Raw genomic sequence first — 27,504 nt, forward strand, 5'->3', positions numbered from 1 at the left:
TGAAATATGAGAATATGGAATTTATTTCCCCCCTAGATTTATTTTCTTGCCATTAACGAGTATAAATGTACATTTAATGTCTTGAAAAGGAATGTAATCGACCCGCTGGAGGAACTGGGAGCAATGTTGGCTCGGTGCAGTTGCATCTGTCATGCAGTAGGAATGCTTCCAGGGGAACCTGCTTTCCAGACAGGGCTGTTTCAAATGGAAGTTATCAGCATATAATGTCAGATCAAATTCATCACAGGCAGGAGAAAAATAAAACATTGTGATCCAGGTGAAATTCAACCCAGTCTTTGATGGTTTTCAGATCTCTCTGGTGCTGTAGAATGGCAACACTAAATATCTCCCCAAGGAATGAATACTGAGTGTTCCACTTCTAGTGGAAGTTCAGCTGCTCCTCCCAACTTCTCTTTCAATTGATAAGGTCCCATTTCCATGGTGTTCTCCCCCAAGGAGCTCCAAGTGCTTCAAAAAGCCACCACTGGGCACCATCATCTCAGTTTTGCCGTGAACAAGGCCATGCGTGGGTTGGGATTTTATCCAGTGGGACAGCACCAAGAGTTTTCCATCATGTCCTGATGTTCAGTGTGGCCACTCCTGCTCCCTCCAGAGCTGTCTGACAGAGGTCATTGTACAAATGAGCGTAAGTTTTGTAGAACTCTGATACTCTGCTTTCCAATGACGTCCCATTCATTAAAATCCACTCCACAACACAAATACCAGGCTTTAGGAACACTTGAGGCTGTACAGTCATGGTTGGCCTTATTTAACCAGTTGTAACATGGTTAATGGTTGGCCACCTACCACTGATTAAGTTTTACATTAAGTGCATAAACACCTAATGTTTTAAATACAAACAGTTTCTTCGAAGTGGTTCATGGAAGATCTGCCTCTTCCTTTTTTGGCTAATTTTGAGCTCTGAAGTTTAGGTTGCAGATACTACAAAGAAACAGGAAACTACAGCAAAATCATACCTGTGTCCGGGGAAAACGTGTTTTGGGGCATTTTTTGTTATGTGTGTTGCACAAGGCAGGGATTGGGTAAGTCAACAGTTCCCTGAGCTGAGGGTTTCCCAGACCAGCAGCCACAGAGTGGGGCGGAGATCATTGCTGCCCTCTTGGAGCTGTGTTAGAAGTGCTCACAAAGTAGAAGGTCCATCAAAAGACTTACAACTGGGCTCCACATATACTGGGAATGATGGAAAATGACGAAATGTTGGCATTCCTGATCATAAATAATAACTAACCAGCATTAAATGTTGGCTGGCCTGTGTGGAACAAGGCACCTCTGTGTGGAATAAGAAACATTTGGCCTGGTAAAGGTTATGAAGATGTTCCTAAAGCTTAACGTGCAGCAGGAGAAGGGAGTGTAATTAAATTTTTGATGGGAATAGACCTTTCCATAGCAATTCTGGACATGCTGTACATGTTAGTGATTACCAGGAGCTGTGCAAGGCACTTGTTTGGATGAAGAAAGTGGCTTTAAAAGGGTCGTGACCACACCAAGCAAGGCGATAACAAACGCAATCAGAAGCCCTGCTCCAAAGAGCTTTCAGTCTTGGTCCTGCTGGGAAGAGCATGAACCCCAATCCCTTGTGCAAAGGTGGTGGGAATTCTCAAGGTGAGGATGCTGCTGCAGGCTGGGACCTGGTGCTTGAGTCACAACTGGGACAGGGGGTGAGCGACGGGTCCGGCTGCGGGCAGGGGGGTGCTGTGCTTTGCCTCTGCAAAGAGAAAGGGCCCGTTTCACTGTCAGCGTGGTTTCCACATTGCTCCCAGCTTCTCCTTCCACCTCTCCCTATAAAATCTCCTGCTTGGGCATCACTGTCTGAGGCAAGAGCTGTGCTACAGCGCTGGGTCCTGCGCTAGGGCCTAGTTTATAGTCTTCACTGCCTGTGCTTGTAGAAGGAGATGGAAGGGATGTTTCAGGAGATGCTGTGGGAGAGAAAAGAAACAGAATTAATGAGGACTTGGACGCTGTTTAATAGAGCAGAGCCCAAACGAAGTCAGCAAACCATACTATGAACCAAGGAGCAGGAGTTTGGGGGATGGGGCAGGGGGATCCATCCCAAATTCAGGCATGTTCTGGCATATTCTTCCTTTCTGGTTTGTGAGGAGGCACAGGGTGGGCTGATAAGCACGTGCCAACTCTTCTCAGTATTTTGAACCTGGGAGATGCCTGCAACTGCTTTTAAATCCTTCCTCTCCTCATCAGAGGAGAGCTCAACCTGCAGGCCACTGTGCAGCATTTCCAAAACACAGCATCTCCCTAACCTGTGCTGTAAGGTGGCTTAAAAAAACTAAATAAACACAACCTAAAATACATGATGTCAACATTTATATGGCAGAGAAACAAAATACATTACAAGAAACAAGAAACAAAAATACCCTACAAGAAACAAAAATACCCTACAAGAAACAAAAATACCCTACAAGAGGTATATGACTGTAACTGGCAGAAGGAGACTGTGTGTGCAAGACATTGTGATTATATGGCAGCAGTTGTTGAATTACAACTCCTGTTCTACTTTCTTTTTTTAACAGCATGGTCCTACAGTGGACAAATGCCTTAACCAACAGCCATGGCCTGGCAGCAGTGCCCAGGGTGGTTGAAGATAGTCTTGTATTCAGTTTGACAACAACCAGCTTTACACAGGGAACTCCTGCCACTAATAACTACATGTCCTGTTTTGTGGCATTTCCCAGTGCTGCCCACAACCATAGAAACACACAGTCCCCAATCTTGATTTCTTTTTTTTTTTTCCTACCTTGTGATGTTTTAGTAACATCTCAAAATCTCTCTGGATCGTGCTACCATGTGAAAATCCCAGTTTCTCTTTGGAAGCACGGAAAGGAGTCAGCCAGAGGGGCTGTGAACTTTTTCCCATATAAATAAACTTAAATATCTTTTCCTTAACTGTTTCTCCTGCCCAGCCCCTTCGTTATGCTGACACCAACAATGTGAAGATGGACACCTACGGTCTGGAGCTGTGTGAATCACAGAGTTCATGTTGCTTGGGAGGACGTGTCCTGGCAGTGGTTCCAGGTTGAGGTTGGGAGGTCCTGACTGGTACTGGACATCAACCGTGGTTCCTGCAGAGGAAGTGGGAAAAGACATCATTCTTTGCATAGTTACTGAGAAACCAGATGCTCTGGGCTAAATCTTCTTTATTGAGAGGATGTGGAAGACCTCTGTGGGTGAAGGTTAATGGCTCATCTTTGCTTCCTTCCTGCTCTGCTGCCCTCTTTGCTCTCAGCCTCTCACTGTCTAGGAACAACCTCCTGGGATGTCTGGGTTTTCAACTAATATCCAGCCACATTGTTCTTCTGTCTGTGTGTGTGTGTCCCAATTGCTGCTCTTATCAGGGTTCCCCATATAGTTATAACTTCTGCATGGTGCTAACAAAGAGTGTTGTCTTCTTGCAAACTACCTCAGTTTGGTAGTGGGCTTAAAAGTCAAGTGCCCCACTGGTGACACACCACAGACAAAACTTGTCAGATTTTTAGAGCTAGACTGGAAAGAACGGGCTCTGGGATTGAACTGGAGTAAGAGAGGCCCATGTTCAAGCCACAGTTCATGAAGTCATAGAATGGTTTGGGTTGGAAAGGCCTTAAAGATCATCTAGTTTCAACCCCCTGCCGTGGGCAGGGATGCCACCCAGTAGATCAGGTTGCTCAGGACCCAACCCAGCCTGGGCTTGGACACTTCCAGGGATGGGGCAGCCACAGCTTCTCTGGGCAACCTGTTCCAATGCCTCACCACTCTCACAGTAATTTATTCTTAATTTCAAATCTAAGCCTACTCTTAGTTTAAAACTATTCCTGTTCTCCCTACCACACATCCTGCAGAAGACACAAACCCAGGCACGAAGCCCTGTAAACAAAAGCTTTGAGATAATCCAGCTTTGGTGTCCTTCCTCAGCAGTGTTCGTACCTCCCAGCAGCATCTCCTGCAGCAGACTGTCGATCCTGGCCACTCCAAAGAGCTTCATGAACTGGACCTGCTCTATCATCTGCCAGGTGATGCTCTGCAGGGGGGGCAGCAGGAGGAGGATGTCGCTGAAGCGGCCCCGGGAGTCGTACTGGCGGTCGTTGATATAATCCTCGAGGTTCACCTGCACCTGGAAGCGCATGTTCTTCACCTTCCCGGGCTCACTCAGGCCTTTGCAGTCTGGGGAGGGGGAAAAGGAAGTTAATTGCTGGCCTGTGTAACCAGAGAAGCGTTGCCCTGTCAGTCAGGCTCTGCAGAGGGAAAAGGATGAGATGCAAGTGATCCTCTGACAGAGTCCAAGATAAGGTGATAGATTAGCATTGGGATATCTCACGTGGAATAGGAAGCAGTAAGGGGAATTTCAGGGGAAACAGTAATTTGAGGGGAAACAATAATTTGAGGAGACTTTGAAGGGAAATGGTAAGAAAATAGAAGCTTGGTTGAAGTGGACATGTCTGCCTACTGCCATTAGTAAAGAGGAAAGATTCAGAAGTTAAACCAAACAACTGACAAGAGGGAAAAATGATACGAAGTTAAATTTTTTGGGGGCCCCAAATTTTCCCCTGAAAACTTTGAGTTCCAACTACTACCACTAAATCCATGCAGTTTTAGAGCCTGTATATGTTGTAATTACACCTTGTGCAACAACAAATTCTTGTCTCGCTCTCCTGTCTTTGACCTGTGGTCAATTCTATTTTTCATGGGTCACTGGTCCAGCTTTGCTCAAGCAAGTAAATGTGACTTTGAGTAGGGTGAAGTGCTGGGATTTACAGCTTTCCACTGCTGTCTCTGCTGGTATCTAAAACTGAAATTTCTGGATCACTGCACCATTTTCTTCACTGTCTACAAAGAAACCACAGGCACCATGTTTTAGGGATCACAGTGCCAAGAGATGAGATAAAGTGCTTAACAAACGACTGTATGTCAGCATGCAGCTCTGAGGATGTGCCTGCTCATTAGCATGAATGAACTTCACTTCTGTAGAGCTTCACAGTATTTCCTTTCAGCTGAAACCTCAGCTCCTCACTGTCACATTGATCTTAAGCTGCACAGAGACACTGATCAGCTGAGAAGGTGATTTGTCAAACTCAATTTGCTAATACCACCCTCACTCTGTTCACTCTTTGGAGAGCTGAAGTTTGTGGTGTTTCTAAACCTCCTGGACCTTGGTTTTGAATCAGCAAACGCAGCAGAAAACAATAATTACTGGAAGATACTCTAATTTCTCCATATTAATAGATGCCAAGGATAAAAGGGCATTGTTCTGGGCTTGGGGTTGTTCCCCTATCTCTTCTCTGAGCTCCAGGGCAATGCATACTGAAGGGACCCCGGTGCTGTAGCAAGAAGAGGTTGTTTGTGTGCTGTAGAAGCAGCAGTGCCTGGGGAGAGCCCAGGCTGAGACAGAACCCCCAGGTCTCTGGAATAAGGATACAGCAAAGCTTCAAAACAAGCTGTTGTTTGCCTCCGTGTGTCCCTGTTCTCTGTCCTGTGTGGATCAGCCCTGCCCTGGGCCAGTGCTGGCTGCCAGCAACATCCATTAGCAGATTCCTGATATTTCTGGGTGCCCTGACCAGCCCAGCTCTCTGTGGTTTTTAATGGTGCTTTCTGGACCCTGACAGAGCTCCACTGCTGCTCTGCTGACTCACTTTGCTTATACATAATTCACTACAGGCATATATGTCCTTAATAGTCATCTCCTGCATTTCAGGCTGATGGGCTTTCCCAAAGCCAAGCTAATGAAGCAGCCAAACTGCTCCAGGGCCTGCAGTCTTGCACATTAGCCTGGCTGGAGTTCTAACTTGCTAAACAGCAAAACACTCAGGAATAGGTCACTTCTGACTGCACTGCTGAGCACTGGCTGTTACAGCACAGACAGGGTGAAATGCAGAGCTGCTGCCAAGGGGTTTTCCTGGTTATTGGAGGGCCCTCAACTCCTCTCCAAGCCCATCTTGGCAGTCAGGAGGAAGCTCACCTGGATCAAAGAAAATGATGGCTTTCAGGCAGGCGTACTCGTTGTCATCGATCTGGATGTCCCGCAAGGGCTTCACCAACTCATCCAGGATTCTGGTGGCCACACGAGCGATTTCCAGTTCTGGGCAGTGCATTGGGATGATGAAATCATTCCCTGGGGAGACAAGAAAAAATCACCATTAGATGTTGGCTCTAGCTCTGCAGACACGGTCTCAGCCAGCAGTTACCCCAAGGTCTGTTTGCCAGCCAGTCCTGGTGCCCCTTTGCAGCAGATTTCCAGTCTGCAGCTTCCTAATCTGATCCCCAGTTGAGAAGCAAGCCATGGATCTCATTCTTTGGTCTTTAATTATCTCATTTGCACATGTCAGTGCATCCACACTGTACACAAAGCCCGCTCCATGTTCTGCTCTGCTTTACCCTCCCTTATATCAAGCACCTGTTTGTGAGCAGTGTTGCGTCTTTATTTTTGGTGTGGGGTTTTTTTTAAACAAATATATCCCTCCCTCTTTTCTTTAGTGTGTGGCTTTCAAGGTCACATTCTCATTTTTCCAAGAGCAACTCCACCCGTGGTTTTGGTGACAAGGCAATACCTATGTGCACTATAATTTTTAATAGACCTTTCTGCTAAGTCTTTAAGGACTGATATCCAAATACCTCGTTGCTTGTGTCTTAGCAATTTCAGTTACAAAAATAAGGCAACACAGTCTGAGATGCCAGTTAAATACTGAGGGGGTTCTCATCCACAATTTCAAAGCAGTAAGGGAAGATTTATAAAAATCCCATTGAATTTTCTTGGTGTTTTTACACTTCTCCAGGCACTTCCCAAGCACTGAGTCTCATCTTGGGTGTGCAGACCATGCCCAGGAGAGGGGATTTCAGGTAGGTAGAATACTTGGCAATGACTTGGGGGAGTGAATTACAAAAGCAGGAGTGGATTTCACTACCTTACCTAACAACAGAAAATCAGTGTATGGTATGGACCTCTTGGCCACCCCAAGGAGCAAGTGCTCCCCTGCATGGGCTCTGAGCAAGGCAACCTGGAGAGGGCACAGAAGAAAGACATAATTAAGTCAAATTTGGTGTTTGCTTAGATATGTCAGATCTACAGATAAAGTACTATTAAGAGCTAGAAAATATCAGAATATGTTCACTTTGAGAAGTGCTACATTCACAGCAAACTAAATAAGAAGTTGTTTTCAGCTAAAAGAGCAAAGAGGGGCTTGAGTTAGTTGAGTCCTTAGGAAATAAACAGCTTTTACATTCAGCTGCCAGGTACCAGCAAAGGGAAAATCAGTCTTTTTTGACTGGGTCCTTTTGCAGACTGGACTGACCAACCCTATTATATTTAGGGGACTTTGCTACTCAAGTTATTTTTAATTGATCCTTTGGCCTTTATTACTCTTTCTCTCCTGTTAGTTTATCGCTCTGCATAGAGTAATCTGTATATTAATGTCAGATTCTCCTGTTGAAAGGTATGGCTGGGAATTCCTATCCAAGGCTGGGAATTCCTATCAAAGGCAGTGGGGTTTTCAGGGAAAAGGCTTTTGCATTTTACCTGGTCATCAAGTGGGAGCTCACAGAATGCTGGGATGTATTTTGCCCATTCCACCAGCACCAGAAGCTGCTGTTTCATGGATTCACACACATCATTGATGGTTGCAACCTTCTTCATGGCAATGTCCGTGCTGTGCACCGGGCTCAGGGATAAATACTGGAAGAGGAACAACCCAGCTGCATTGGGACCAGATCAAAGCTGCTTTCCCACCCTCCAGAGCAGCAATTCATCCTCATGAGGCCCTTGACGAGTCGTTTCCCGCTGTGGTTTCACACCCATCTGCTCAGCAGCGTGTCCTGTCCAAGCACAGCCCCTGGTGCAGCCTCCACGAGGTGGTGCTCGGTCCCAACACACTCCCCTCCCTCCTCTGCCTCCTTCCCTGCTCTCCAGACTGGCTCAGGACAAAAATCTGATTAATATTCCCATTCCTAGCAGCATCAGGGCTCAGCTTCCTATCAATCACTTAACCCAGCCAAATGTATGAAATGCATCCAGCCTTTCTCCTCCAAGTTACTGTCTGGGACACAAAACAGCCTTTTTGATTTCTGAAGGGCTGCTTTGGAGGGGGAGAGGGTTAAAACATCCTTTTTGAGAAGGAAGTGGACTCATTGCTGCATGTAATACTCAACATCTGGACCATATGTTTCAGTGGAAAAAGGGTATTTGCATAAGAATTTAAAGGACACTCAGGGTGAAATTCATGGTGGAACATGAAATGAAAAAGCAATTAGCATTAGCTGAAGCCCAGTGATTTTATTCACATTGTTTTTCCACCCTAAAATTATGACCCTGATAAAGAAGCTATAAGAGAAAATACAATCAACCATCAGGGAAACATTATGTTTGGAGCAGGACAGAGTGTGCAGCAAGGAGGGATAAACTTCCATGTGAATGCCAGGAGTTTTTAGGGGTGCAGCAAAAATTTTAGGATGAGGGAATAGGGGACCCAGGGTCTGCAACGTCCCTAAGCCCTGGAATTTCAGCTTTGTACCTCACACCTCAAAGGCAACAGGGTATCTTATCCTGATAACTCACCAAAGACTTTTCCTGTCTGTTTTGGGGTATCTCTAATGCATTTTCTTCCCTGTGGGTTTGTGCAAGAGCCACAAGGACAGAAAGAAGATCCAAACCCAGTTTTGGCTCATTTTTACCTTGCTTCCTCAATCTCAGGATTATCTTTACCTCAATCATAGGATATGAGTAATTGTAAAAATTGCAACATTAGCTGTTTTGTCTTTCCTTAGACTTTTTCCTCCTTTTCTGTTTCCCAAAGAACTTGATAAGGATTTTTGATTGTTTTCTTTCCTTTTTAATTTAGAATCATTCGACTATGAAGAGGATTCTTTTTTTCTCTGCAGCTGTTCAACTTCCACTTCCCTTTTTGAATTGTAAAACTTAAAAAAAAGAAAAGAGAGATCCTTTCCTTCAACAACTTAAAATACAAGTTCCTTTGTTCTTTGACTGCCCTTCTCTTACAATGAATGCCTAATGATAAAGAACATACTGCCAAACCATGGCAAAGGCTGAACACACACGGCAAAACAAAAAATTGAATTAGAAATTCCACCTCAAAAGGTGGAAAACCCGGATGGTTTAGTGGGTTGGAATAGCTGAAGGCCACGTTTGGAGGGCTGTCCCCACATGTCATACCTGCTGTGCCATGGCCTCAGCCTGGGTGAGCACGTGGATGGAGAGGGAGCCGTTGTCCTCGTAGCTGCTCCTGCGGATGCTGATCCTGTCGCGCTCGTTCTGCACGGCTGGGAAGAGAGTGAATGGTGGTTGTGAGAAAATTCCCCCCACAGCCCATGGCTGCTGCTCCTTGTGGTGCATAAACAGGAGTGGACAAGGCTTTAGCACCTGCAAGACACTCCACTCTTGTTGGATGCTGGAATAAGACTGAACAGGCTCTGAGGGAGGGAGGAGACCAAGCCCGAGAGGGAGATGAGGCCATTTGGGGGTCAGAGCAACACCTGTGGGATATCAGCTGCTCCCACTGGGTTTGATTTAGTGTGAACCCTTTTCACTTGGCAGTGCATCCACAGTGCTGGAGCCCTGGTCTTTGATACCCTTTCTGCCATGTCTGCACTGAGGACTCCTCCCCTGAGCTCCCAGTACAGCAGGATGCTCCTGAGGCTGCAACTCCTCTTACGGCAGCACCGGAAAACTCACCCTCTAATCCCACCTCAAAGCAGCCTTGAAATGTCCCCTGCCCCTAAGGCATCACAGGTGGTGGTCCCAGGGGACATCTCCACCACTCATGGGCAGCAGGAAAAGTGACTCATTAAGGAAGGTCCAAAGAAAGGAAACAAAATTGACTGATTCCCCCTCAAAACCATTCCTTCAGCCTTGCCCTTCATGCTGCTGATTCCAGTGAGCCTGAAACACTGACAGCAATGCTGGGGAACAGACCAAGCCAGGGTTTGTCCCCAGCCCAGCTGCCACCCTCTGCAAATCCCTGGAAAATGAGCTGGAAATCAGCTCAGAGTGTCCCAAACTATTAATAAGAGTGGTACCACAGACCCTGGGCACATTATAGGGACCACAGCAGAGTGAACATCAGCCCAAGCTCTTTGCAGACACAAAGTTATGACCATGCCACAGTGAATTTGAAAATAACCCATTCCACCCTTTAAACCTTCGCTGTCCCTGAAGCACAAAGCCCATCCAGCCCCTTCTCCATCAGCCCTGCACACTGAACATAAGGCATGGATTGCACTTCAGCAGCTTATTTTTGCAACATGGGCTCCAAGAGCTGACTCGCCTCCACTGCAACCATCAAATAACACAGCAGCAGAGAAAAAAGGAGAATTTAGGCACAGTCCAATCTGTTTTCAGCATTGGTTTCTCCCCTAAGCCCGGTTGCCTCTGTCCAGCAGCACACAGGGCTGGGGAAAGGAGCTTGAACACAGACTTGGTGTTTTCCTGACAGCTCAGACATCTTGCTACAGCTCAGAAAGGCAGTTGTCAGGTCCTTAAAGCAGAGGGAGCGAGAAGATTTAGCATGTGGTGATAGAGCAACACATCCCTCCTCCTTCATCCAGCAATTCCAGACTCCTTTGGTTTTATTTAGGAGGAGTGACTCAGATGAGGCTGTCAAAGCACGACTCGCTCTGTGTTTTAACCCCTTGAGTGTAAAACGCTGTGGTTTTGTCTCAAAAGTGGCCACTGGAGAAGATTTTTCCAGGAATGATTTTTTTTTTTTTTTTTTTTGCAGAGTCAACAAAATCATGTTGCCATCATTCTTTTGGGACTTTGCCTCGCTGCTGGGTCTTGTTTTAGAGCATCACTCTGCACAGGACTCATTCCTGGGAATTCTTGCAAAGGAGGACGTGGGCACCCTTTTGCCCAAGGAGGGGGAAGGTGGGTTTTTGTCAGCTCATGTCCAACTGCTGCTCTGTTTTCCTAACCAGCCTCTGATGAAAGGCCAACAAAGTGAAAGGGCAGAACAAGCAGCAGTGACAGAAATCAATATCTCCCCTTATCAGCAGGAGTATTTATTTTCCAAGATTTGGGGCTCAGCCTTGCTGTCAGTCAGGACCTGGCTGTGCCTGGGGGGAGTCTGCTGGGCTCCAGCCACCAAAACCACTCTGTACCTCAGAATCAACCTTGCCCACAAGGGGCTGGATGGTTACATTGATCTGTGACAGAGACAACACACAGACATATTCCTGGAGCCTTTACAAACAATTAGTCATCAATTTAGGGAAAAAACAACTGCAGCCCTCGGGAAGCTCAACTAACCCACCTTAGCACCTCCCTGTGCATGGGGGGTGTTCAGCCAAGGACCCTCACTAGCCTGAAGGTGAGGGTGGTTATAGGAATCACAAGCTATGATTAATCTTTGGAATGGATTAACCCTTCATGGCTTCTATTGGGACACCAGGATGATGGGTAGCAGCACCCAGTGCTCAGCCTGACCAAGTCTGTGTCATCACTGACTTTTTGGAAGCTTCTACACCTGGTTTCATATCAGATGCTCCCCCATGTAGCTCCCAGGGGCTAATGGGGCTCTTTTTGCCCACTTTCAAGAAAAGGTACAAATTTTGCCTTTCCAACTGAGTTACACATGTTATTTTACATAAGCCCTACAGACCCAGGCAGACCCGGTCCCCAGTGAGAGACTCCTTTAAGAAGCCTCAGCCTGTTTTTCTCCCAGATCTTTTTATGGCACATATTTCAGTGCTTCCCTCATGCTCTGATAAGCTCAATCTTCAAGTGTAAGTGGATGGTACAGACCAACTTTCTCAAGGTGATTTGGGTGTTATCTCTGAAAGTACCCAAGACGTGATGGAATTAGATACAAACGGGAGTTAATGTTTTACCTGCCACAAAAATTAATCTATTACTGCATGGTAATTATATTGCTATATTTATTGTATTTGTAAAAAGGAAGGGATAGGTCACTTGTGGTGAGGCAGTGGGAGGGATCAAGGGACGTGCTGGCCCTGGGGGTGCTGGGCTCAGGTGTGATCTTGGCTTTGCATCAATAAAACTCGCAGGAAAGACTAAAACTCTAGCTCTGACTGACTCCCAGGGGCTGCTGTTTCCAGTATGTTTCTGGCAAAAGCTTTGCTCCTCGTTTTTTGTTTCCCCCTAATCTTGTCCTCTGCACATTCCCAAAGCAAATAAACACCGTGAGGGGCCACTGCAGCCCCACAAAAGGGGACGTCAGTGGTTGTGAGTCCCCACGATGATCTGGGCAGGGACAGTGTGTCCCCAAGCCGGGCTTTCCCCTTGGGAATGGAAGAGAGGGTGAGATGATGCCCATGTCTCCCTCCAGGGAATTGTCGTTGCTACAGCACGTCCTGACTGTGGGAAGCAGATAGGAAAACAAACATATTCTCCCTGTGACGTAGAGGAGCCCTCAGAGGGGGTTTGTTGTTCAGAGCAAGGCTGGACCCTCCTGCCAGGAGCACATGAAGGATTCCGGACAAGCTGCGGGACACGCGGGCGGCTCTGAGCAAACAGCGGCGTGTTTGTGGCATTGCAACAAACCCCTGTGCCCCAAACAATGTGTCCTTGCTGCTTTGCCACCCCAGAGCCTGGGATGAGGAACCTCCAGGGAGTCCAATAAATATGGGCACAGGCACTGGCTGGAAGGGGAGAGCAGCAAACCAGTAACTTTCCACGGCAAGTGTGGAGGTCAAAGCCCTGCCTATATGGGAATTAGTGTTTCCATTATTATTCCACTAAAAACATCCTCGTTTAATGCTGGGGGAGTTGGGAATGTATTAATAAATGGCATAGGGAGAGAGTAGGAGGAGGGAGGTGCAATGCCCTGTGCCCTTCATTGGTGCTCACAGTGTTTCTGTCTCCACCAACAGATTTACTGCTCCTGCTGCCTGATTAATTTATATCCACAAATAATCTTTTTTCCCCAAGCTGCCTCAGATTTCGTAGGTGTGGTATGTTTTATTTGCAAATAAATCCCAGTGGTACACACACATTTAATCCTTTCATGGGCTTTTGGGGTGATTTATGACTAATGCAGGTGAAGAAGATCCTTTATCTTTTCCATCCTTCTTTGCAATAAACTGCAGTCCAAGTTTCTGAAAGCTGGCAGAATAGATGTGTAAACAAAAGGTATGAAACAAGCCAGAAGTCTTTCAAAACACTAATAAAACTGTCCTATAAACCTGTCCAATTTCACAAAAATAAATAAAAAATAGCCCCATACCCTCCCACTGTGTTGTGGCAGTAAGTGATACGATAATTCTTTTTACTTCTACATGAAACTAAAGGAATTCATGTACATTCATAAACTACTTTGAAGGGGATGAGGGGTTAAATATTAACCCCTCTTTTTTTTTTTTCCACCAGCAAACTGAATCCTGACAGTGCAGTGCTGGTATTTCAAATGTCTTCCAGGTTTTTACTCAGCTCCATGTGAGGAGATGACCTGGCTCACTTGAGAAATCACATCCTGCTAATTTATTCAAGGTCAAACATGATCTCAATGAGATGCTAAAAATAGTATCCTGCTGTTTCCTTTGTGTGTTTAAGTACCTGGTGTTCCCCTCAGACACTGGTGTTGCAGTGACCACAAACCTGTCCCGTAGCATTGAGCAAGACAATGGAAATCGAACCTTCCGTGCAAAGAGAGAAAACCAGGGAGACCAGCCAGAAAATCCCCCAAGCACCCAGACCTCCCTGTGGCACAGTCATGGCCCTAACCACAAAACAAGGATAAAGGAGGGAATCTGTGTAAAAATCTTAAATCCTCATCTTAGAGGTGTTTCAGGAGACCAGAAGGGGTTTGTGTTCAGGCAAGCTTTTTGCTCTCCCTTTGTCCCAATTCTGATGATTGATATTAAAGTGAATTCCTGGCACCAAAAAACTAATTGGGATAGGAGTGTTCCTGAATGAGCTAATTTCTAAGAAGTCTGGGGACTGGACTTTCCACAAGACTCAAGTTTAGGCCCTATCTTGATCTTGCTGGCACTAATGGAACCTGGGTCCCATCTCAATGCACAAGCTTGAAGGTGTGTCTCATATGTGGGGCAGTCTTGGTCCTTTCCTAAGGTAGGATCAAATTCAAAGTATACAAACTAGGTAATCTAAAGATCCTATTGATAATTTTCTTAACAACATCTGTCCAGCTGCCCCAAATGGCAAACCTCTCCTGACACAGTTTAAAGCTAACTCAGGTATTTACATCACGGGGATTTTTCTTTAGGCAGAAATTTCCCTTCTACCAGGCTACACAGCACCCTGAAAAATCTTATCCACTAGAATTGTTTCCAAAATGGAAATAAAAAAAAACCAGAAAAAAAAGGACGATCCAAAAGTGTCACATCAAGTCTTACAACACAGGAAGACTGGAAAAAAAGATCACTCTGGATCCGAAATTGCAGTTTATCAGTTAGTTTTGCTGGGGAACAGCAAGTTCTCTAACACTGCACACACAGACACTGAGCAGTGGGTCAGTGGGGCACCCTCAGTGTGAGGGTGACACAGCCCTGGCTCACTCCATCCCAGGTGTATTTTCCCTGGGAAAAGGATCATTTCCAGCTTCTTCCCCTCTGCCGTGGGTAAACAATGCTATTACCACACCCTGGAAAATCTGATTGCTGTTACAGGGGCTGGCTCGGAAGGGATGTGCCAGGGACAGAGTGTCAAGCTCTTGGTTCACAGAGCACGGCGAGTGTGGATGTCACCACTGCCACCTCCCAGCACAGATCTGTGCACACTGCCAAAAGGTTTTGTACAAATATTTGTATCCTCCTAGTAGAACTCCATCCAAGGCGTGGCTCCTCTTTTTCCCTCAAGCTTCGCAATTCTGTTTAATATTAATCTAGAACCACCCCAAGGCAAACAGCTGTGTTCTTTTTGCGCACACAATTGTGCAAGAAAATTTCTTTCCCACTCCTGCACACGTGCTTGGGATATAGCTCTGGTCAGCTAAGCTGATTTCTGCAAAGCACTTGCTCAAGGTGCTTTAAAATCCTCCTTCCCAAACACATGAGCAGTCTGTGAGCACACAACCTGACTGTGCACTCATAAAAGAGTTTCAAAGAATGTGACCATGTGGAACTTGAAATGAGTCATCTTCCATCAAGCTGCAATCAGTGATGAAGGCCTGAGCCAAGGTTTTATAACTTTTACCATAAAACCCAATAAAAATCATGCTTCAGCTCAAAGAATGGAGCTGATAACCAGATTTCAGCCTTTCCAAGTGCTGGAGCTGCATCAGCAATTGGCTTTATCCCCATCTAGAATTGACCAGATCAGCTTTGGTTTGGCTTTAATTAATTTAAACTCTAATTACTTTTTCATCTGCTGTATTTACTCCATTTCTCCTGAAATAAACTAGTAGGCATTTTTGCTACATCCATGACTTATACCAAATTTCGAGACACTCTTCTCCAGGAAAACATATGGTCAGAACATTGGAAAGATTGTCTCATCACCAGTGAAATCTTATGAATTACCAGAAAAGAGTGGCAAATTTCCCCTTGGTTTCAGTGGGGCCACAATTTCAACCCTTGAGCGAACTCGGTGGCATGGAAAGAAACGCTCAAGCTCCTTTCTACCTCCTTCATCCTTCAGCTGTCAGTGGGTTGGAAAACAGCACAAATACAGGGTGGAGAGTGTTGAAACCACCACCCAATGACCAACACGTCATGGGGCTGTACCACCCTTTGTGGGTTGGGTCCCCACTTTGCTGAGCACTCAGTGGACAAGCACGAAAAGCTTGGAATCAGTAAAACAGTATCATCCACGCTATCCCACTATGAAGACACTGGATGAGCAGGGACCAGAAATGCTGGGATAGGTCCCAGACTTTCCCAGAGAAGACGGATATAGGCACAGGTTAACAGAGTGGGTTTTCTCATGCTCAGCATTAGTCCCTGTGACACTCAGTGTTTCCTCCAGTGTTTTGAAAGGGCACTTGATGGTCACTGGTACCCAAACCTACAAAGCTCCACCTCCTTCCTAAATACAGCCAGTGGGAAGTGCAGCAAAAGGCCAAGCCTGGATTGGCCCTTCAGTACTGGTGCTACTGGTGGCTCATGGCCTGCTGTAACCACCATGAGGACAGAACAACTGAAGGGCTTGGCTGTGACGCACATCCCTGCTCGGGGGACACCTGAGTCATCTCCTCCAGGAGTGCTGCCTGCGTGCCCTGTGCCACCAAGGAGCAGCTCTGCCACTGAAAGGATCATGCCCTGGCTGTACCTTGCCCTGAGAGTTGCAGGAAGCTATATGAGCATCAGCCAAGTCGACCACACTATCTGAGGTAGTCAACTAATGGCATTTATGAGAATGGCAGATCCTCACTGAGATTGGCACAGCTGGGATTAGGAGTAGCACTGGTAGGTATGGAGAGAGGAAATTACTACTCTAAAGCACTTAGAGACCAAACAAACCCTGAGGAAGCTCATCCCTTTCCCAGTACTACTTTCCAGCCTCCCAGGAGAGGTGAATAATGTCACCAGGATCTCATTGAAATTCAGATAAAATGGGAAAGGGGGCTTTCAGCCACAACAAAAAAGTCTCTCACTGCAACCAAAAAAGCATTATCTCTCCAGCCAGGGCTGCTGCTGTTCTCCATAATACTCTGCACTGGGAGCAGGGTCTGAGACAGAAACAGGCAGTTTGTAAATGTCTCTTTGCACCTACCTTCTTTCTTCATGCCAGCTCTGAAGCACTTCTTCAGCCTACAGTACCTGCACTGGTTCCTCTTGTCTTTGTCTATCACACACTGTCGACTGAACCTGGGAGGAGATGGGAAAGAAAACATGGAGCAACCAGCCTGGCATCTGCAACCCCCTCACAATGAGCACCCCCAAATACAGCCCCAGACCTCCCTGATCTTCTTCATGGACCTAGAGAAAAGCCAAAGATTTGCAAGAAATGGGTTGGATCAACATTGGCTTGGCCCAGCTCCTCATCTTCCCCGGCACTGCTCCTGCCAGATGGGAGCGTAGCGACTTCAGACCACCCACCCTGCAGAGACTGGGATGGTTTTGGCTGTGAAAGCATGACTGTGACTGGAGCTGTACTGCTGTAGGAGCTCCATCTCCCACTTTCAGACGATTTTTGGGTATTTGGTGTTGGGGTTTGTCTGACTTCCTTGTTATCTGTCCCATTTCATGTACAATAACTGCATTATGGACCACAAGTCTTTTGTGTCTGTGGCCTTGTTTTGAGGCACGTGGCCACCTAATTCATCCTCATTTCTGTGGGGATTTAGGAACGTCTGTGCTGTTCAAGGGGTGGCCCAGGCAGACTTGGCAGCTCTTGCCATGTTGGGTGAAGCGATGGAAGAGGAATCTGCTGTGCAGAGAGGAGATGACAGGGGTTGCTCCGGGACCATCACCAGGTTGTAAATGCAGGGGCAGTTTCCCAGACTAGTTAAAAGCCAAAGGTACAAAGGCCCAAAGACTTTTCAGTTACTTCATGTACCAGAGCTCTGAGCTGGGTTGAATGCAGCAGAGCTCACCAAATAAGGACTTGCAGACAAGCTTGGCCATTTCCTTGGCTTCGACGCTGTGGATCTTTCCTGAGCTGCCAAATATCACAGACATTCATGGATTCCTGGGAAGGGGCGGCAACTCCACTCCCAGGAGACTGATAGCTGAAATTCCAAAGAAACCAGTAGTAGTTGTAGTCTCCTCCCTCAGGAATCCCATGGTGCATGGGATGGGCACCATGTGGGTGGACACTGCTGTCACCCCAAGTGTCTTTCATGGTTGGTGTGCCCTGGAGTGATAAGGACACCAGGAACATTTTGAACAGTTAGGATGACTCACATTAGAAAAATTTAAAATGCCCTTAGAGGAGGAAGAGCTTTGGAACAGAAAGAAAACTTCCAGGTTTTAATCAGAGATGAAGAATTTGAGTGTATTCAGGTTTGGGGTTTTTTTCCCTTTTCTCCTGTGCTAAAATAAACACCATTTTCCTAAGGTCAACCAAGATAGCAGATTTATAATTTATAGCCTTCTCCTGGTCAAAAAATCCTCTCAAATGCATACCTGTGCCAAAGTGGATGTGAATCATCTCTGGTCCACGCTCATTTCTCAGAATGATCATACAATCACCAGTGATATGTCAGTACACATCATTTATTTTATTTCAAAACAGAAATGGAGATGCTGTGAGGGGAGGGATGTGTGGAGGCTTTGGAGGTGACAGGCTCTTGGATGCTTGTTCTTTTTTACAGAGAAAATCAAGAAAAACTGGTTTTGAGATGAAATCTCTGGAGCTTTGTTCCTTTGCCACTTTGGCTTCCCCTTACTGGGCTGTGACAAGTTCATGGTGTCACTCCACACTCAGGGCCTGTATTTATGTATTTTACACACCAGTCAGGTCTATGATTTTCCATTGATTTGCACCACGGGGAAAGTAGTGATGCTGAATTCTTTAAAGGGATTTCTCAGTGCCACAGAAGGCCTCAGGGTCCAAGACGAGATAGGACTGAGTTTACTCCTCATCTCCCTGTCCTCCAGCCATAAACCAAACTACATCCCTACTGCTGGCACCCATGGCGCAGCAATTTGGCATTTGACACGGTGGCCTCTTCATTCAACCTGATCTCTCCAGCCCAAATCATTCACAGCGCCCAGAAATTGCATTTTAATCGCACCGGGGGCAGGTACCTGCAGGAGTAGACGTGGTTCTTGCGGACGCTCCTCCTGAAGAAGCCCTTGCAGCCGTCACAGCTGGAGGCCCCGTAGTGTTTGCCGGTGGCCCGGTCCCCGCAGATGGAGCACAGGGAGCTGACGCCATTGGGGAGCAGGTTGGTGTTTGCTGATTCAGCTGCGATGGCCTCTGTGGGCAGAGAACAGGGACCATTAGACTCCCCCTGTGATGGACACCAGAGCCAGCCAAGGGGCTTTGTGCAAGCAAACAGCACCAAGCCAGCCCCACACGTGCTAGAAAAGCCTCCAAACTGGTGGTCGTGCTCTTCCCAACCTCCCCTGAGAGTAGTTCAGTTGCTTTGCTTCCGCCATCAACATTTTCCTTTGCTTCGGTGAACAGAGGGATTTCAAGCTGCCTAACCCTTCAACTGCTTGTGAGGATTTATCAATCATCACTACTTTTTTTTTTTTTTAGAGATTTAGAGAAACCTCACCTGAATGTGAGATACATGTTTTTGAGGGATGGAGAGCCACCTCCTCAATTAGTCACCTGGAGAACATGGTTTAAAGCTGGTGTCTGCAGAGGACAATGGACAAAAACTCCTTAACTTGAATAAACAGAAAGCAGAGAAGAGGTGGCAGAGGCACAAAGGATGAACTGCTTCATGCAATGACAGAGGTGTTGGAGATAAAAGGCTGCTCTTGAGAGCTCCTCTACAGCTGAAAGGCAGAGACAGCAGCTCCCACAGGGATCACTTTAGTTCTAAGTCTGGTTCCTGCTCTGAAATTCCCTCTGAAGAGCTCATTGCTTTCCACTGGAAAGCAACAGAGGTGTGCAAGAAGATCAGCCTTCTAAATTGGGGACCTAAAATTAGGTCATATGAATGCCCTCTGTCATGTCTTCCATTTGCACCCCCTCATTTGGGGCAGGAATAGCTCTACCCCTGCCTGCCCTGGGCTGTGTGTACACACTGCTGAAGACTCCCCTTGGAACCTCTCCCTTGGCTTTAACCACCAGACTCTCTGCCCTCTTAATCCTCCTAATTTGAGGCACAGCCCGGGGATGGAAAAATAAGGAGACACTTGCGAAGACGCAGATGAGTGTTTACATCTCACCAAGAGGAGGAATATTTGTGGAGTCTGCCCTGACCTGGGCACCCACTGCAGGATGGTTTTATGAATTTATCACACCTCTGGGAGCAGGTTCTGGACTCCAGGGGATCTGATCTTGTGCTACAGTGACCTTGGAAAAGTCTCGGGGACAAAGACACATCCTGACATGTCTCTGGGATGACACAGAAAAGATGGGCAGGGATGAGGAAAGCTCAGCTGATGTTGTATTGAGCAATGAGAAATCTTTGAGAAAATTACTCAAAGGGGAGGAATTGTCATCTGGTCTGGACAGCCCAGAGGGAATCTTCTAATCCAGAAGGCGTAAAAATAGCCCTGGGTAATCCACACATGACATGTGTATATACAGAGAGTGAGAGAAGGCTATTTTTGTGTATGAATACACATCAAAAATTTATAGTGAAAATATTTGCTGTGCAGTGAAAGTTGTAATCAAAAGCCCCTCAAAAATAATACAGCCAATAAAGCTTTAGTTTTTCAAAAACTGGAAAGTTTTTTAGCTAAGGCTGAGACTAAGACATTTTTAGCTAAGACTTCACAAATGCAAAGGTCAGAATTCCCCTCAGTCCCTAAAAAAACCCCTTTTGGTCTTTATTCACCTTCTGATGTATGGATGAATAAATAAGTAGGTTGCAGCATTATGGGAGCAACATGACAAGAAAGAATGACAGTATTAAAATCATTCTTAGGTCATAATGACAGAAATTGAGATTTACTTGTTCCCAAAATCTGTGTAAGATGGTCCCAGCTCTGACATTTGTCAGTAAGTGACACTTGGGTCCTTTGGGAACATTGCCTACATCAGAGCTGTTTAATGGTAATTTACATTGATTTTTAGGGGTTTTTTTTGCCATGATTCTTCATTTTATTTTACTTAATAACTCAGTATTAAATGAGCTGTACTACAATATTCCCTTGAGGATAATTTTGCTGCTAAACATATGTGCATCTGTTGTTCCATCTATTTTTTTGAAGGAGCACATGACCATAAACAAACGTGCTGAGTGTGCTGGATTCCATTTAAAAAATTGCACAACAAAAATAAAGATAAGAAGGCCAATTTCCTCTTAGCTCCACTTGTGCTTTCTCTAGTGACTTCAGGGGAATCAAGCCAAGGTCATCCAGTTTGGGTCTCAAATGGACCTCCAGTTCCTGATGCTGCAAAGTATTTACTCACCAGAAAAGATTTTTTTTCCTTTATGTGAGTAAGATATTTGAGGAGCTGCTGGCTGATAAAAGGAAGAAATTAAAAATCTGGCCTTAAACCAAGTATTACTGGAGGAAGGACCATCAGCACTATGTGTGTGAGGGCCCATGGAAATTGGTAAACTAAATTTTGCCCTCACTTGTACCCGTGGAAACACAGACAAACTGCAAGTGAGTTGGGTGTTACACAGCTGAAAGGTCAGTCCCTGCTCAGGAGCCATGTGTCCTTTTCAGCTTGGCTGAACGTGAACAGCAATAATAAAAAAGAAAAAAACAACACATTAAAGAAAAGGAAAGCCCTAAGTCAGAATGCACATGTTAATTATGACAATAAATTTTAATTACAAAATCCTGTCACCAATCAACTATGACTTCCAAGTGAGAATTAGCTCAGAGAAGAGCAAAGGCATAACTGGTATCCCACACACCAGAAGAATATTTTGACGCAGCTTTCAAACCTGTCTGGTATTTGGGGAATTCTGGATTTTCCCTGGGTTGACCACTGTGAGAAAAGGCAGAGAAAGGCCAGGATCCGTGCCAGCACAGCCCCCTGCCTGTGAAATCTGCTTCCTTCACTCCATCCCTGCCTGACACCAGGTGATCACCTGCTCAGGGCTTCATTTCCCACGCTGTGCCTCTTTGCTACCTGGAGCTCAGCATTACCCAGAGCTGAGCTTGAGGGCTACTAGGATGGATCTGACCAGGACCCACCTGGCTCACAACAACTGTGCCAAGCTCACTGTCCTCACCACCTTAGAAAGGGATGTTGAGAGTTATATATTGGTTATAGATGCTCATCACCATGGTAAACAGAACAGCTCCTAAACCACGCCACGATGCCTCTGGAATTTCCACTGGAGAGATGCAAGTGATTGTGTTCTCCACAAAGAGGCCATAACTCCTCCTGACCTTGTGTGGGCCCCAAGCTGAGCTGAGGACTGGTGGTTATGTCCAGGCTTCTCCCTAGGACTGGTCCCAAGGGTCACTGGCAGAAAAATCTGAATTTCAAACATTTTTTGTGAGTTATATATGATCAGTGTGCAGGTTGGGAGTTACATTCCCAATGCTGATGAGAGTATCCCAGTGGCTTCACCAGTTTTGGGATCAGCCAAGCTCACAAATGAAATATATCCCAATTTTTGGTATCTGCTGCCTCTGTTTGTAAGTCATTACCTAACCAGGGCTGAAATGGTGATGCCAGTTTTGCAGTGATAGGAAATGATAGTGAGGATGTTCTCGTGATATGTGGCCAATTCCTGCTTTTCCTTTCAGCTGTATTACTGGTTACATCTCTTCTAGATGCACATTGTATAAAAGAGAATGGTCTTGCAATGCTTTCCAAAATGGCTTTTCCTTTAATCTACCCAGGAGTCCAAGCCAGTCTCGGTGCACGTAATTTGCAGCTAAGAAATTCCTGAATTCCACGTGCTGGGCTAGAACGTGAAGAGATCCCCAGTGTGGGTTTGCACACACAGTCAAAGTTGGTGGCCAAAGCCAGCATTGCAAAATCTGTGCACACAGACGTAGGGCAGGATGGGGGTTAGCACTGAAACCCAGGCAGGTCAGTGGCTTTCTACAGCAGCTTTTAGCAAATACAAGGGGTTTTGAGATCTAAAACATAGCTTTGATTTAGTGTTCCCGAATCCTACAGGAACAATGATGAAGAGGCCAGCCAGAAAGGCCAGAGTTCCTCCCAGGCAAAATCTGCAGCTTGAGGGACGGCCAAGCACTGCCAAAACAGCTCTGGTGGCTTTTTTGTGGTCTGAATTGGGTCAGCAGTGGGGCTGGGAAAGGTGTTTCACCAACCCTGTGCCAAAGTCCCAAGGATCAGTGTGGTGGTTGAGTGCTGAAACAGGAAAACGAGCCCCACCGTGGGAGAAAACACTGCCTCAACTAAAGAATGAGTGCAGAGTTGCAATAATGCTTCATATTTTAAGCAAAATGAGACAACTCTGACAAGAGCATGAGGAAAGGGGTATTAACAGCACATAAAAACTAAGTGAGAATATGGCTTGTAACACCAGCCAAGGTAAAGGAAAGAAGTTTGTACAGAATGGGAAAATTTCTGCTGGTACAACACATATTTTATAAAGGAAAGAAGGAATTAGCGTTGATTTTTGTTTGTTTCCTTTTGCCATTCTTTCTATTTAAACCAGACAATTTGTTATATTTCTCCCATAATGGATTCTATTCTTTATTTTGAATTAGTCTCAAAACATCTGGTAAAATATGGGCTACTTAAAGGTGGAAAATCCAAAACACCTCTCTAGGCAAATCTCAGACCAACAGCAGCTTCCTGAAGAAGAAAGCTCAGAACCCAAGATGCTCCACAGCACTAATCAACCCAAATTTTTGATAATGTTCCACACAAGGAAAGAGTTGGTTTCAAGAAAATATTCTAATTTTCACATTTGAAATTGTTAAGAGTGTAAGAATCCATTACAATAAATATTGCATCCCTTCCTGTGTTAATGAGGGCAAAGCTGCCATTAGATTCAATAGGGGAAAAAATACACACAAGTCTTGGGAAAAATACGCCTTAAAACAATCCAGTATAATTGTAAAAGTACCTAAAATGAGATTAATTCCTAACAAATTTTAAATTATTTCTGAAGCTACAGAGGGAAGTGTGATTTGGAGTTACCCCTGGGAACTGAATTCAACTGGTAGGCAATATATTTCCATGCATGGACATTTCAGGTCTTTTTTGAAGTTATTTTTACAAACTGTAGAAGAGGACACTTACCCAAGACAAACAAGCTAATTTCAAAACAGCTCGTTCCCGAGAGAACCAGTTACTCATTAACAGCTCAACAAATAACACAATCCCGATCTCGATAAAGTTCAGAAAAGACTCAACCTGTCAGTTCCACTGCATGAATCACCAGAGAGCCCCAAACAGGCTTTCGTGGTTCATTTGCAAAACAATTTTGAATTTTGAGGAAATCTGTACCACTTCAAAAAGTGAAAAGCATCTTGTTGTTCAGCAGCAAGCGACAAAGAGAAACATCTGTGTTAAATATCATTTCTGGAGTAGGATAGGAGGAAAGGAAAACCTTTCTGCAAGGATAAGAAATAAGAGCCAGTCTATCTGCAGTTGGCAAAAATATACATTTAGTTGGGGACAGCCAGAGCTTTATTGAAGTCAAACTTAAATTCAAATTTCTATGGACCTTTTAACTTTACTATCCCTCTGTGTCCCACAATAATAAGTTTAATCATTTTATATTGTGGACAATAGCCCTAATGAAACTCTGATTGCTTTTGATGAGCCAGCTAATGAGCAAACATGAAAATCCCATCTTAATTTCGCTAAGCTCCTTAACAAATTTAATGAAATGCAGCCAAAACTCTCCAAAGGCTTTGCTAACGTTGGGATCTCATTCAGTTACACGGTGGTTTCATGCAATATGACCAAAATGCCCTTTATTTTTACACAGTGAGCAGTTAGTTTCACAGAATAGCATTCACTTTATGTCAGAGTAGTTTTGACTGCTCGAAAACTAAATAACAAAAACTAAATACCACAAAATGAGCTTTATTTCTGTGAACAAAGCGGAAGTCTCTGCCTATAAACACTCCCGCCTCGCAGCCAAGTTCTTTTGTGCCATAAAAACTGTTGGACCATCTTAAAAATACAAGTAAAGTAATGATTTGGATGTTGTTTCTCAGACTAAGTCCTTAGGAACAACTTGAACGGGACACACGATCATAGACAAATGTCATTTGAGACGACTTGTTTTCCCGAGGATTAAATATCGACCTAAGTCATAGACGGGAACGAAACACGCATTTGAAGGAAGAAATATTGGTATTAACTCGTCTCATAAGCCATACAGGGGGACAGATCTAAGAAGTGCCATGAAAAACTCTACCAGCACTTGCCAAACTCTTTGGGACATGGCGCTCAGCCCACCAAGGAAAAGAACAACTCAGAATGGCACCGGCAAGCGAAAGGGTCGCATTTCAGCCCAAACACAACCACGGATGCCACAGGTTGACAGATCAGCTGCTTAAATATTACCCTTCCACCCTTTGCCCCACACCTCCCACCTGTCTTTCCCAGGATCTCAACTTTGCAACAGAGGTAGTGGAGGTTATTCAAGAGGAAACGAACAAAAATCTCACCAGTGTTATTGGGGAGCACCCGGAGGTTGTCGAATTCCAGCATGGTGTAAGAGGAGTCCAAGGAGTCCACATAATCTGGCATATCCATGTCCATGATGGACTGACAAAGCTTCATTATTACTTGACAACAGCGAGGGAAGTGGCAAAAAACAGCCCAGCTGTCAATCACGGCCAAGGTTTCCTCTGCAGAGAGACACCCCGGCCCTTGCGATGACAAATCATTACCCAGCTCTGCCCACAGTCCCCTCCCCGTGCCAGGGGAGAAGGGACGAGGCCGTTCCCTGTGGTGTGCACAGTCCCCTCCCTTCCCGGGGTGCATCGGTGCTCCCTCCTCCTGATAAGGTGATGTAGATAAGGCCTAGACTCAAACACTTGGATTGCATCTTGGGGTCAACACAACCCCATTTATGGCTCTTCCTGCACAAACATTTGGAGAAGGGCTGTGCAGAGGTGTTCACACACATGTGTCGCTCTCCCAGGGCACAGCAGTGGTCACGTCAAATCACATCCCTGCCAGTGGCACCTTGCTGGGCTCCCAGCCCCTGGGGAAACGGCAAGTGATGTCACTTGAGGCTTGTGAGGACAATAAGTCAGTGTCACCAGTGGCTGAAGGCCATCAAGACAGGCCAGCACTGAGAACCTGAGGCATTGCCCAACAGTGCTGCACATGGATCACACCTTGAGTTGCTGCTGGAAGGGAAAAATGAGGCTTCATTCCAGCTGTAAACATTGTTTCACAGAGGGGAGGTGGAGGAGGTGACTTCTCCTGCTCATCACCCACTGCCCCTACCACCTGTGTCTTCTCCCTCCCAATTCCAGGCAGCCCCAGTGTCCCAGAGCTCCCACTGAGTAGGAGCTGGGTCGTGGTGTGAGTTGTCACAGTGGAAGATTTCAAGAGATGGTAAATGATGAAAATGGAAAAGGTTGGGAGGAACTGGGCACACTTCCTTGCAGATGTGTGGTGTTGAACTGGGCACGCTCCCTTGCAGATGTGTGGTGTTGCATTTCACGCTGACCCGTGCCTTTCTGGGAAAGGTCCATATTATGGAAATACAATTCCAGTTTTCCCCCACAGAACTGTGGTGGTGGTTTTCTTTGTTTTTAGTTTGTTTTGTTGTTTTTTTTTTAATTTACTGTATTCTACACAGAAGTTCTTCCCCTATTAAGACTCATCAGTTATATTGAAAATGACTGGAAATAAAACTCAGCCACTCAAAGTGATGTAGCTTGGAGTGATCGGTTTATTCCCGGATTCGTCTTCCAGATGCCTTCCCCGACACTACAGTTCCCTCTCCAGTGACGTTGTGTTGTGTCAGAGGGTCTTTCCTTTCCATGAGCTGTTGTGTGAGATCCAGGTCAAGGTCCTGTTGAATCTGGAGGAAAAGAAGAGTCTTGAGAAACAAGGGAATGTGTTGCCAGAAGAGGAGCCTTGGCCAAAAGAAGATCACTGCCAGACTGCCTGAACTCTCACTGAACCAAGGAGCAGCCCAGCCCCATGTATCCTATAAAGCTCCAAACAGCAAGAAATATGCCTAAACTGAGTTTTTAAGAGTCTTATTTATATTAATTTTGATTTAATCCCCAATTCATTTTTATTTTTAATGTATTTTTCCACACCCTGGGGATTTACAGTGGACATTGCAATGGGTTAACTGGAGATAGGCTTTTCCTCTATAAAGCTTGGGTGCAGAAGCACTTAGCTTTGCTTTCTTATCATTTCTGGGGCATAAAATAATTTCATGTGCCACAGATATTTTCTTTCTCCTCCTTTCCTTTTTTAAGGACATGCTGTAACTGGCGGTGCACAAATGACTCCTTGGTTAGATAAGATGTTATGTTTTTATCCTTGGACTGTGCCCCCAGGCCCTCAGTAATGCCAGCATCAGCTAAGTTTGCATCTGATTAGTTGTTCTTGTCTCTTACTCAATGTCAGCCTTGATTATGCCCATTAATCTGGCACTTTCCTTTTTTTTTTTAAACTGATCTATGGGTACAATCCTGCCTGATCCCCAGCACTCTGCTACTATTGCAGCTGAGTTTTCACATTCCTACAATTCCAGGGGTTTTTTTGTTGATTTCTCACCATTAAAATTGCCATGTATTGGTATTTACCAGGTTTTTGGGCAGTTGTGGCCCAGAGGGAAGAAATGTGGGCTCCTGCCCTGATATTGCTGGCTTGGGAGATCCCTCAATGTTTTCGATCTCTCAGTACAATCAGAGGGTCAAGGCTCATTTCTAAGGAAATCTGGGCAATGAGGCTGTTCTGGGACAATTTTCATTCTGGGAATGAGAAAAGGTTATAGAGCAAATTTCACAGCTCAGGACCAGATTTCAGCACCACATCCACACTGCTAATCAGGACTGGTTTTCTATGAAAGGTGGTGTTGGAGTGATCAACATGGCATTTGTGCTTCAAACAGGTGCCAGTGCCCTGTT

General features: G+C 45.5%; 1 protein-coding gene across 1 annotated transcript; it reads right to left on the minus strand.

Annotated features, from left to right (window-relative positions):
* LOC113948819 (hepatocyte nuclear factor 4-beta-like) lies at positions 1 to 25,368 on the minus strand. The gene is made up of 10 exons (XM_027646750.1): positions 25,069 to 25,368; positions 18,622 to 18,793; positions 16,643 to 16,737; positions 9,170 to 9,276; positions 7,520 to 7,675; positions 6,914 to 7,001; positions 5,966 to 6,118; positions 3,937 to 4,173; positions 2,982 to 3,095; positions 1 to 1,937 (listed from the first exon to the last, which is right to left on the minus strand). Exons 1-10 carry the CDS (start codon positions 25,181 to 25,183, stop codon positions 1,801 to 1,803), a joined length of 1,374 nt encoding a protein of 457 aa, XP_027502551.1. The 5' UTR covers positions 25,184 to 25,368; the 3' UTR covers positions 1 to 1,800.
* Positions 25,369 to 27,504: the final 2,136 nt, after the last annotated feature.

The sequence above is a fragment of the Corapipo altera genome, unplaced genomic scaffold, assembly GCF_003945725.1.
Source record: "Corapipo altera isolate COAL_440 unplaced genomic scaffold, ASM394572v1 62, whole genome shotgun sequence".
NCBI lineage: Eukaryota > Metazoa > Chordata > Aves > Passeriformes > Pipridae > Corapipo > Corapipo altera.

Excerpts from the sequence above, each read along its gene's own strand:
- LOC113948819 (XM_027646750.1), bottom strand. The coding sequence starts at position 25,183 with ATGAAGCTTTGTCAGTCCATCATGGACATGGATATGCCAGATTATGTG. Across the intron at positions 9,277-16,642 it reads AGCTGGCATGAAGAAAGAAG|CCGTGCAGAACGAGCGCGAC; the intron begins GTAGGTGCAAAG and ends CTCTCTTCCCAG. Across the intron at positions 7,002-7,519 it reads AGCTCCCACTTGATGACCAG|GTTGCCTTGCTCAGAGCCCA; the intron begins GTAAAATGCAAA and ends TGCCCTCTCCAG.